This window comes from Thamnophis elegans, chromosome 15, assembly GCF_009769535.1.
Source record: "Thamnophis elegans isolate rThaEle1 chromosome 15, rThaEle1.pri, whole genome shotgun sequence".
In the NCBI taxonomy this organism is placed as follows: domain Eukaryota; kingdom Metazoa; phylum Chordata; class Lepidosauria; order Squamata; family Colubridae; genus Thamnophis; species Thamnophis elegans.
The window spans coordinates 17,170,554-17,182,816 of NC_045555.1; the positions used below are offsets into that span (position 1 = coordinate 17,170,554).

The window sequence follows — 12,263 nt, forward strand, 5'->3', positions numbered from 1 at the left end:
CGATAGGTGGTTTTTCGAGACATCCCTAGTTTTCATTTGCTTGTCTCTGACACAGAATTCTAAAAGAAGGTACGCTAAAACAATTTCAGTACCTTGTAAGGCACTAATTTCTGATGTGAGAGGGGGCAGCTAGGCTGCTACAACGATTAAGGCCAGAGACAAGAAGGACTGAATCCTTGGGTGGAGATGTTGGCACCAATACCGTGTTCCAGTTGCTAAAAGTCCCTTTGTGCTGCAATACAATGGGGAAATGCAACAGGGACACTTAATCTAAGATAAACCAGGGTGAAGATGATGTGTTCGGATGCTCCCCCTGAAAATAAAGTTGGCTTGTGTTACTACAAGCTAATTGAAGCTGCAATCTTTGGTCCTTCAGAGAGCATTTCTGGAGTTATAAGGTGTGTTTGTGTGGGCTAGCTTTGATTTCCTTTCCAAAGTAGGGATAAAAGCTTTTACAGGCACATCATCTCCTTTCCTGCCCTGCCAGCTTCTAAGATTGGTGGATCAAACTTGGGGCAGTCACATCTGAGCTGCAAAAATGGAGCTGGCCACCAGATGGCAGCAAAGGGGTTGCTCTCACTGGTGACCACCCCCTAACAATCCTTGGCAGGTTTGCAATCCGAGTCTAAAAGCCATGCTGAGAGTTGATCAAGGAATCTGTTGAGACTCTTTGGACTGTCTCCAGGTGAACCATATACAAGCAATTTTCTTACTAAAAATATAGATGTGATTAATAATGTGCACTGCCACCTTTGGGGCATTTTTGAACCTTTTAATCCTAGGATTTTCTACTCCCATCCAAGGTCAGCAAAAAAAAACATTTCTCTAAGATGGTGTAGATCCCAAGCCAAGTCTTTCCTTGGGGGGGGGGGGGAGTCTGTATTATTTTTTTTAATCTCAAGAAAGGAAAGATTACAAATTCCTTTTGCCCTGCCAGCAAAACTTTCTCAGAATTAGATCTTTTCTCTTTTTTCTATCTTCCTCTTTTGCAAAGAGGTTTGCAGTTTCTTTCACGCCATCATGGCTTGCCCGCATGTTTATGAAGGCCCCCCTTTCAGCCTTCACAAAAGGCCTCCTTTCTTGGGGCTGTGGTACCCCGCAAAAGAAGCAGGAGATGAGATATGTTCCTTTTGTATACTTCTTTAAATCGCCTTGTTTTAGCAACCCAAAGTCAATGGAAAGCCCTGGCATTTGGGCAGGGGTGGGATTGAAAACCTCTGAGCCTTTTAAAGCAGCTGCCTCTGTCCCAATTCCCCACAGGGAGTCTCCAAGCTAAGGTAAGATAAGTCAGGATGGCATCCATGATGGTGTGATTGAAACTCTGCTTTTTGTTATGCGTGTGGTAGTGCAGATGTGGCTTCTATCACTTGTCCATGACCACCATACTGAATTTTCTTTAAATCATTCTCTTCAAAACATACTGTGTTTCCCTGAAAATAAGACAGGGTCTTATTTTCTTTCGACTCCTGAAATAAGCGCTTGGACTTATTTTTGGGGAGGTCTTATTATTTTTGAGGTGCAAGAGGCAGCGAGCGTGGTCACCCCATGGCTGCTGCTGTGTTGCAATATTTTCGGGGAGGGCTTATTTTCGGTGGAGGTGCATGCACTCAAAAGCCCAATTGGGCTTATTATCCGGGAAGGTCTTATTTTCAGGGAAACAGGGTACCAGAGTATGCTTCCAGGTGATGCTTTCCACTTCACTGGGGATGGTGGTGTGGGAGGGAGGAAATCTGTGTAGCTGTGTGCACGCATGTATGTAGCTTTCTAAGCAACGACAATTCTTGTGGAGGTGGGAATAGCCAATGTAACAATTTGGGAGGGAGGGTGGGAAGAAGAAGCAGCTTTGTACATTTCCCAAAGGATTTGTACATCCGTAGTGTTAAGTAGGAAAGCGAAGTGCCCTTCACGTCACTGGAGGAATAATAAATAAATAAAGAAACAAAAATCGGGATGATTCTGCAGGAATGCTAGTATGGAATATATTGCAGCAAAAGAATGACTCATCCAGAGCAGCCTCAAGACAAACAAATTTACCCTTTTTAAATTTCTCTAGGCAAATGCTTCCTTTACCAAATTCAATCCAAATTCTATATATATATAGAAACTTGGCAGCAGAGAAGAAGCACGCTTATCGGAATATCAGTTCACTTAAACGGGTGTGTAGTTTGACAAAGGCTCCGTGCTTAAGTTTTGTAGTGAATCAACCTGATCCTGGAATCAACTCGGTTGCCTCTTTGGGTCACTCAGCGGTTTCTAGATGCTCCTCACCGTGAAAGCGCCAGGCACACGCAAGGCCACGATGCATTCGCTCCACACCATGAAAGCGCCAGGCACACGCAAGGCCACGATGCATCCGCTCTTCGCCAGGAAGTCCCAGGCACAAGCAAGTCCCCCCAAAACGAGAGAGTACCGACTCCCTGGCAGAGGGTATACATGTACAGTATTGGGTAAAAATCATCACACATGAAAATAAAGATCTTGATGGCCATACGAGAAGACATCGCCACAGATTCTACTTCCCCACAGTCGGTTTCATCTCTGAGACCAGGGCCCTGCCCTTGATTTGGAGGGTTTTCTTTTTTAAAAAAAGACCAAAAACCATCATTAAGTGCCTTAAAGTTGACATGAAATACTATCGAGCGTAATTTTTTTTTCAGTTGTTCATAAAAGGTATCATATATATATATACAAAACTGACCCCAACCAGCGAGGCCTTCTTTTCACAAACCAAGCCTTTCAGGATTAGAAAAAAAAAACCCAGTGTTTGTAGAGTGTGCTTTAAAATCCAAAAATTCCAATTCTCAGGCTCGGTTGAGGAGGGTTGTCCTAAAAACGAAAAGACAAAAGGTTACTCTCATGGGCTCTTTTATGTGGCAGCAGCCAAAAAAGCGAAAAACATCCTTAATTGTATAAACTGAGGCATGGAATCAAAATCATGAATAAGATAAAGGTAAAGGTTCCCTTTGTACATATGTGCTAGTCATTCCCGACTCTAGAGGGCGGTGCTCATCTCCATTTCAAAGCCAAAGAGCCAGGGCTGTCCGAAGACGTCTCCATGGTCATGTGGCTGGCATGACTAAATGCTGAAGGCGCACGGAATGCTCTTACGTTCCCACCAAAGGTGGTTCCTATTTTTCTACTTGCATTTTTCGAACTGCTTTCGAACTGCTAGGTTGGCAGAAGCTGGGACAAGGAATGGGAGTTCACTCTGTTATGCAGCACTAGGGATTCGTATGAATCCTTAGTAAGGCCACACCTGGAATCCTCTATCCAGTTTTGGTCTCCACATTACAAAAAAGATGTTGAGACTTTGGAAAAAGAAGAGCATCTCAGATGATTAAAGGCCTGGAGACTAAAACATATGAAGGACGGTTGCAAGGATCGAGTATGGCCACTCTAGAGAAAAGAAGGACCAGGGCGGGACATGGTTACAGTGTTCTGGTATTTGGGGGAGCTGCCACAAAGAAAAGGGGGTTACTTATTCTCCAAAGCACCGGAGGGCAGGACAAGAAACAATGGATGGAAACTAATCCAGCAACCTGGAACTAAGGAGAAACTTCCTAACAACGAGAACAATTAACCAGTGGAATGGCTTGCTTTCAGAGGTTGTGGGTACTCCATCCCTGGGGTCCCAAAGGTGCTTTTTCAAGAGGCAACTGGACTTTCTGTTTTTTCTTTGAAGACCTTTCGCTGAAGAAGCTTCTTGGATGAAAAGCAAAACAGCTTCAAAGAAAAATCAGAAATTTTAGTTGCCTCTTGGAAAAGCACCTTTGGGACAACCATGATCTGAATGACTGAGAATCCCCATAGACATTCATCACTGGAGGTTTTTAAGAACAGACTGGACAACCAATTTAAAATGGTATAGGGTCTCCTGCTTGAGCAGGGGTTGGACTAGAAGACCTCTAAGGTCACTTTCAGCTCTATTCTGACACTGGGGAAATGTACCCTCAAGTGAGTGGGCTCCAAAACCTAAGAGAGCCCACACAACAATACAGGTTGCTATGCAACACACATACACAAGCAATTCTTGTGTCCACTGGTGTCTCTTTTTCCCATTTCTACTACACCTCCTTCTACTGCTTCTCCCAACTACTAGTATAGATGCTGGTCATTTTGTGGACATCTTGTCATCTCACATCAACTAATGCTGTATGGTTTTAATGCTGAGGAGAAATTAGACTATGTTAATGTGAAATCTCGGTTTCCCTTGACTTCCCGCTTAAGTTTTCCCTGAGAACCTCAAAAATCTGGTGGATGAATGAACAGAATAGCAGAGTTGGAAGGGACTTTGGAGGTCTTCTAGTCCAACCTCCTGCTCAAGCAGAAGACCCTGTACCATTTCTGACAAATAGCTGTCCAGTCCCTTCTTTAAAAAAAAACCCACAACTTCTGGAGGCAACCTGTTCCACTGGTTAATTGTTCTCTCAGGAAATTTCTCCTGATTCCAAGTTGCTTCTCTCCTTGGTTAGTTTCCATCCATCGTTTCTTGTCTTGCCTTCTCTGGTGCTTTGGAAGATAAGTTGACCTCCTCTTCTATGTGGCAGACACTCAAATACTAGAAGACTTCTATCATGTCATCCCTAACCCTTGTCTTCGTTAGATGAGACATACCCAATCCCTGAAACTGTTCTTCATACATTTTTGTCTCCAGTCCCCTAAACATGAAATTTCATGCTTCCCTTATATAAGGAACACTGAAATTGTCCTTGTGTTCTGATTTCTGAAGATGATTTCCAGCCAGCCCGCAAAACATATGCTGAAAATTGTCTACAGGCGAAACTTTTCTATGTGCACACAATTTTGTTATTGTTCCCTTCCTGTGAAACATCTATAAAAGCAGTCCAAACCCACAGGGCCTGTTTACGCTTTATGTGGAATTAAGTCCAGTTAGTAGAAAGCAGACCACTAATCCCTGAATAATTCAGAACTCTCCCATTGGATCGCTTCTCTGTTGGGAAAAGATAAAAATGGGGTTACTGTATTACCGTATTTTGCAGAGTATAAGATGCTCAGAAATATAAGATGCACCTAGCTTTTGAGGAGGAAAACAAGAAAAAAAAGGCCTATACCTCCCAGCAATTTGCCTCCCTGCACCAAGCAACAAACGGCCTGCTTTAGTGTCAGTTTAGCCTGATTAGCACAAGGGGGGAAAAATCTGCCTCTGGCTCCCAGCAATTTGCCTACTTGCAGCAAACAACGTGCTTCCGTTTCAATTTCAGCACAGCCTGATTAGCACAAGCAGCTGATTGTCAGTTGGATCGGTCTCCTGATGATCAGCTGTTTCAAGCTGCAGGGATTGCCATAGCCTATTACCGCCTCCATGTGCCCCATTTTTGGTGTCCGCATCTCTGTTTTTGGCACCCCATCTTTTGCCCGTTCTGGGCAGTGGGGATCGGAATGGGTCACCCAGAGGCTGAAAATGGGGTGCCTGGAGGTGGCAATGGCAATCCCTGCAGCCTGAAACAGCTGATAGTTGGGAGGCCGATCCAACGGACAATCAGCTGCTTGTGCTAATCAAGCTGTGCTGAAGCTGAAACTGAAACAGGCTGTTTGCTATTTGCTGCAAGGAGGCAAATTGCTGGGAGGCAGAGGCCAAAGGGTGCAGGCTGATGGATGGATGGGACTACATTCGATGTATAAGACTCACCCAAATTTTCACCCTCTTTTAGGGTGCATCTTATACTCCAAAAAATACGGTAAATCCTGAGATGGTAAAAGGAAGATAATGCTTCTTGGTGTTCCCCAAGTTAAAACGTGCACACCCAAATTAACACTTTATAAGTATTTTGGATCAGACATTTTAATACTTTTGACTGTCTTCATGCTTTTTACTGTTGTTATTGTTTTTTAAATTATAACATATGTTTTGAATTATGAGCTGCCGACAATAGTTTGCTGTGAGATGGGCGGCTACAGAAAGCAAATAAATAGCAAAAGCAGTCTAAGTGGAAGGTTGGAAGGTTGGAAGGCTGAGTCAACCTTGAACCTGGTGGGATTTGAACTGCCAAATTTCAGGCAGCTGGCAGAAGTAGCCTGCAGTACTGCACTCTAACCACTGTGCCACCAAAGCTAAATAAATAAATACTTCCTGGAAACCTTAAAATGAGAACATTGGGGAGAAAAAGCTTAACTCAGTCTTTGGTCTCAGTCTTTGGTCTACCATTAAAACTTTAAAATTTCATCTGCAGCAGGATGAAAGGTCAGGAAGTGACCACAACTTTAGGACTGAAAGATGCATTCTGGCCCATGTAAAAAGGGGGGCAGGGCTTTGATCCCATCTTGGTGACCATCATCTCAACCTCTGTCCATGTTCCTGAGGACCTCCTGATTTAAATACCGTAGTCATCTCCCCCTTCTCAACGAAGAAGCAAAGTTTCCTTCTTTATTTAGAAGTAAATAAAGTTCACATCACCATTTAGAAAGTGGTGGGGAAGGTTGGGGCTTTGACTTGGTCTAGGATGGTTGTCGGCTTGGCCACTGGAAGAACTAGAGAGGCAAGTCTTTCTTTGAATGTTCTCCTTTCCTTTGGGGCAAATAGGACAATATTTGTGCAGTTTTGTTTTCCTGAGTACGAGAAGCTTTACTTTGCATAATGGCTAACTAGCCTTTTTGGCTTTGTTCAAGCAATAACTTTGCTTCCCATTTATCAATAACCGTGATTACCTGAGAGTCTTCCAGCTGTCTTTCTCCATGTGATTTTCTGGACCTTCGCTTTCAAATGAGGCAATAAACAAAGCTGGAGGAGGGAGAGAAAGACAGACAAGTTGATCAGTTTGGGATGATAATATTGTCAGAAATATGCCATCTGGAGCTGGTTAGGTAGATACGTAGGTAGGTAGGTAGGTAGATAGGTATAGATTGATATAGATTGATACATAGAGAAAGAGGTGATAGAGAGAAGGGGGATAAAGATAAATAGTTGATAGGTAGAGAGGTAGGTAGATAGAGCGATAGAGAGATGGATGGATGGATAATAGGTAGGTAGGTAGAGAGGTAGGTGGATAGAATAGGATAGACAGACAAACAGACAGAAAGATAGATAGATATAGAGATGGATGGATGGATGATAGGTAGGTAGGTAGGTAGGTAGGTAGAGAGATAAGTAGATAGAATAGACAGATACTGTAGATAGGATAGATAGATAGATAGATAGATAGATAGATAGATAGATAGATAGATAGATATGGATGGATGGATGGATGGATGGATGGATGGATGGATGGATGGATGGATGGATTGATGATAGGTAGGTAGAGAGGTAGAAAGGAGGGTAGACAGGATAGATAGACAGACAGACAGAGACACATATTCTATCAAATGTGGTTAGTTTTGTTCTCTTCTTTATTGACCTCAATCCTACTTCTCTAGAATGACATTATGGTCAACAGGCCCATTGCCTCCATTCTTCCAACTGAAACTCCATCAGCTGAAAAAATGATTCAATGGAAAGAATAGAATAGAAAGCATCCCATGCATTTTTGTGATTTAGGCTTACATTGGTCTGGAAAGGGTTTGGCCTTTCCTGCTTAATTCTATAGTTCTTCTGTTCTTGCAGAAAGTGTAAATGTGAGAGATTAAAAGGCAGTTGTGGGGAACTATTCTTCTTTTTTTAAGAATAACTCCCCCTGCCCCTCCCGCCCCAGAGTCTCACCTTCTTCACTGTAAATAGGTGCAGTGAGCAGATAGCTCTGAATCTTCCTGTCCTTTTCGAAAGGACATTCCACCTGTTTCCATGTGACAAAGTCGTGGATTTGCCTTGAAATTTCCCAGAATTTCTGCAGGAGATCCACACCGACCGAAAACAAATGGGAATTAGTATTGTTAACATCATGGAATCAAAAGAATCTCTCTATCCACATTAAAACATCCAAATAGATGGCTGCTTTGTTATCCCTGTCAGGAAAGCTCTCCATATTTCTAAGCTGGTCCTCTCCTTGGTTAATATTCATCCATTGCTTCTTGTCTGGCGGAGGAGGAGGAGGACAAACAGTCCTCAGGACATCCCTACACCTTCCTTGATTATTGCTTCTCAATTCCTATTCCTGTTAGGATCACTTTAGCTTGTGTGCCACTGCAATCTGTTTTTCTCCCATGAAATCAAGACTTTGTCCTGCATGCAGGATGCTAAGATGAGCAAAGTGTCAATGAAGTTATTCTATTCTATTCTATTCTATTCTATTCTATTCTATTCTATTCTATTCTATTCTATTCTATATTCTACTCTACCCTACCCTACCCTATCCTATTCTACATTCTATTCCTATTCCCATTCCATTCCATTCTACATTCTATATTTCATTCCATTCTATTCTACGTTCTGTTCTACATTCTATTCCTATTCTATTATTTCTCATTCCCATTCCCATTCCCAATTCTATTTTATTCTATTCTATTTTCTATTTTATTCTATTCTATATTCTACTGTACCCTACTCTATCCCATTCTACTTCCTATTCCTATTCCATTCCATTCTACATTCTGTTTTACATTCTATTCCTATTCTATTCCATTCCCATTCCATTCTATTATTTCTCATTTCTATTCCATTCCATTCCGTTCCATTCTAAATTTTTACCAAATGGAGTATCAGCTTAAAACCAGTTGTGAAATGCATGCAGTTGTGAAAAATTTCTAAATGCTGTAATCCCCACGTGGAGCCCTGAGGCTTTACGTATCCTTGAGGAGAGTAATGAAAACAAAAACTAGCATAAAAGTAGTGAAATCCTCCCCTTTTTTTAAGGGAGCACTTTCCTCCCCCCACATTCATCCCACTTATTGCATGCTGCATGTGTTCATTGTAGATTGCAAAGGGCTGCTTACCTTGAAGTTGATTTGTCCATTCGGCAGGTGGTTAGTGTGTATCTTATGCAGGAAGTAGATATCTTTAATGAACAGATTAAAAACAGGGATGACAATTTTCTCCCGGCTGCTGTGTGCTGTCAGAGATCTCTGTGCCGCGCCTTGCAGAGCTGTCCGATAGTTACAAAAGTTGCTGGAGGGATCCATGTGATGCTATTTGCAAAGAATGATAAGAAGCAGGGGCTTAATGTCTGCAGAGATTCTCAGTCGTCCAGACTGACCCGAACACGCTTTTTCAAGAGGCTACTGGACTTTTGGGTTTTTTTTTCTTTGAAGACATTTCGCTTCTCATCCAAGAAGCTTCTTCAGCTCTGATTGTTTTTATTTATTTTATTCATTTGTTTTGTTAAGCATGAATAAGATGATAGATATAAAGTATATACAAGATTATGAATACATGAAATGAATACGAATACAACAGAATATTAGGACAGGGACGGTAGGCACATTGGTGCGCTTATGCACGCCCCTTACAGACCTCAAGGGAATAGGGTGAGGTCAACAGTAGACAGTCTAAGGTTAAAGTTTTGGGGGTTTGGGGAAGAAACCACAGAGTCAGATAGAGCATTCCAGGCATCGACCACTCTGTTACTGAAGTTGTATTTTCTGCAATTGGGTTTGGAGCGGTTGACCTTAAGTTTGTATCTATTGTTTGCTTGTGTATTGTTGTGGTTGAAGCTGATGTTTTCATTGATAGATAGAACATTGTAGCAGATAGTTTTATGTACTACGCTGAGGTCAGACCAAAGGTGGCGTAGTTCTAAATTGTCTAAGCCCAAAATTTCATGTTTGGTGGCATAAGGGATTCTGTTGTGAGCAGTGCAGTGGAGGACTCTTCTTGTAAATATCTCTGGATTCACTCAGTTTTGTCAATGTCTGATATGCAGTGCGGGTTCCAGATAGATGAGCTGTATTCGAGAATTGGTCTAGCAAATGTTTTGTATACTCTGGTTAGTACAGTGTTACCAGAGGAGAAGCTACGCACCATAAACCAGTCCATTACCCTCCACTTAGAGACAAACAACCTGCTCTCTAACTAACCATTTGGATTCAGAAAAAAATTGTCCTGGAATCTACAACTCCTACACTGCAAAAACATATGGACTACATAACTTGGCCAAGGCAAAGCAATAGATGCAATTTACATAGACTTCTGTAAAGCCTTTGATTCAGTAGTACATGATAAACTAGTTCTAAAACTAAAATCTTATGGCATTTCTGGACCCCTGCATAACTGGATAACTGTGTTCCTGTCAAACAGGCAACAAGTGGTCAAAATAGGGAGCGCCCTATCAAATCCTACATCTGTTAACAGCGGTGCTCCCCAAGTTAGCATTTTAGGAGCAACACTTCATACTTTACATAAATGACCCCTGTGATCACATTATTAGCAACTGCGTTCTCTTCACTGATGATGTAAAACTATTCAACACCACTGACGATACTGCTACTGTTCAGAAAGACCTTGACTATGTGTCACAATGGTCAAACAATTGTCAACTTCAAATCTCAACCCACAAATGCAGACAGCTGGTTATTTGCATCCTTTTAGAGGATCATTGAAGCACTTGGGGGTTTATCTATGTCCTCAGGGTCATCAGAGTGGTGCTAATGGTTCCTGTAGTCTGCAATATTTTTTTGGAAATCTGTTCATACTCCCACACCATTCGAAGGGTGTTTATTCCAAATGTTCATCCCTGGGGAAAAAGCCCCTTTGGGACAACCATGACCTGGATGACGGAGAATCTCTACACGCTATGCAATTTGGGATGAACACCCAAAGTTTTACAGCACTGAAAAAAGTGGCACTTTTCAGAGTTATGATCTTTCCAGCATCCCCATGGTCATGTATTTGACATTCAGATGCTTGTCAACTGACTCACAATTACGATGGTTGCAATGTCCTGGGGTCATGAGACAGAAAGTCCAGTTGCCTCTTGAAAAAAAAAAGCACCTTTGGGACCGAATCCTTTTTATTTTCAGTTTGGTTTGAGTTGGCTTAAAAAGGTAAAGGTTCCCCTTGCACATACGTGCCAGTCATTCCTGACTCTAGGGGGAAATGCTCATCTCTGTTTCAAAGCTGAAGAGCCAGCACTGTCCAAAGATGTCTCTGTGGTCATGTGACCAGCATGACTAAACGCCGAAGGTGCATGGAACACTGTTACCTCCCCACCAAAGGTGGTTCCTATTTTTCTACTTGCATTTTTAAATACTTTGGAACTACTAGGCTGGCAGAAGCTGGGACAAGTAATGGGAGCTCACTCCATTATGCGGCGCTAGGGATTCGAACCACCAAACTGCCGACCTTCTGATCAACAAGCTCAGCGTCCTAGCCACTGAGCCACCACGTCCCTTAGTGAGATGGCTTGCGGTTTGTTAAATCCTGAATATAATTCTCCACCAGATGGCAGGCTTTCATGAGGTGTGATTAAAAACGAAAATGAAATGAAAAGTAAGATTGGTGGATTATGAGTGGTCACCTCCTTGTCTTTCAAACGCTATCCGCTTCAGCCACTGTGTGAACATTGTTACGGGGTGGAAGAGGAACCTTCCAGCATGATATGGAAAATTTCCCTCTTCCAACTGATGAAAATATGTTTTAAAAAATGCACCAAGAAAGGCAGATTTTTAGCCAATCAAGGCACACCTGCTTGAGTGTCTGCTGACAACTGAGGAAATTCTTTATATCCAGTTTGATTGAAATTTGATTGATTTAAAGATTTGGAAGGAAGAGCTTATTCCTTACTAATTCATGCTTGCTCTGCTCTTCCGTTCCCTAACTCTAAGCAGGGAACTATGGTTAAGCCCACCTCTTGTGCTGCTGTATTGTGGCTTGTCCTTGCTTTTCAAAATGAAAATGAAAAGAATCCGCTGAGTGAAAAACCTTGACCCAATGCAGCAAGGTATGAAATATTTACCTCTAAAACATCAAATTTGGCTGTTTTCACTTTGGACCATGTTTTCTTTAGTCGGGCAACAGGACTCAAATTCATGCCAGCTGCAAAAGAGAGAAAGAAAAAAAAGGAAAGAAGGAAGGAAAGAGAGAGAGGTGGGGAGAGAGAGAGAGAGAGAGAGAAGGACATGGGGAGAGAAAGAAAGAAAAGGGGGAGAGAGAAAAATAGGGGAACAGAAAGAAAGAAAAAGAAAGGAAAGAAAGAAAAAGAAGGAAAGGGAGGAAGAAACAAAAAAGTAAAAGAAAAGAAGAGAAGGAGGGAAGGAAAAGAAACAAGAAATGAAGAAAGAAAGAGAGAAGCAGAGAGAAATGGAAAATGAGAAGAAGGAACAAAGAAAAAAGTGAGAAAGAAAAGTATTTTAAAATGCAAATAATTTGCAATATTTCGGCATGCATTTCAAATGCTTTTCTAGCAACAATGGTCTTTCATAAAACTTCAGTCAGGACA

The 12,263-nt window shown here is 41.9% G+C and overlaps 1 protein-coding gene across 1 annotated transcript in view; it reads right to left on the minus strand.

Annotated features, from left to right (window-relative positions):
• Window positions 1-1,954: 1,954 nt before the first annotated feature.
• RASGEF1A (RasGEF domain family member 1A) overlaps window positions 1,955-12,263 on the minus strand; it is a 69,521-nt gene continuing 59,212 nt past the window's right edge. Inside the window, exons 9-13 of the mRNA XM_032232046.1 lie at window positions 11,781-11,860; window positions 8,824-9,015; window positions 7,655-7,778; window positions 6,667-6,739; window positions 1,955-2,826 (exon numbers count right to left, since the gene is read on the minus strand). Of these exons, the coding sequence (XP_032087937.1) occupies window positions 2,802-2,826; window positions 6,667-6,739; window positions 7,655-7,778; window positions 8,824-9,015; window positions 11,781-11,860 (494 nt within the window). The 3' untranslated portion in view covers window positions 1,955-2,801. The remainder of the gene's footprint in view (window positions 2,827-6,666; window positions 6,740-7,654; window positions 7,779-8,823; window positions 9,016-11,780; window positions 11,861-12,263) is intronic.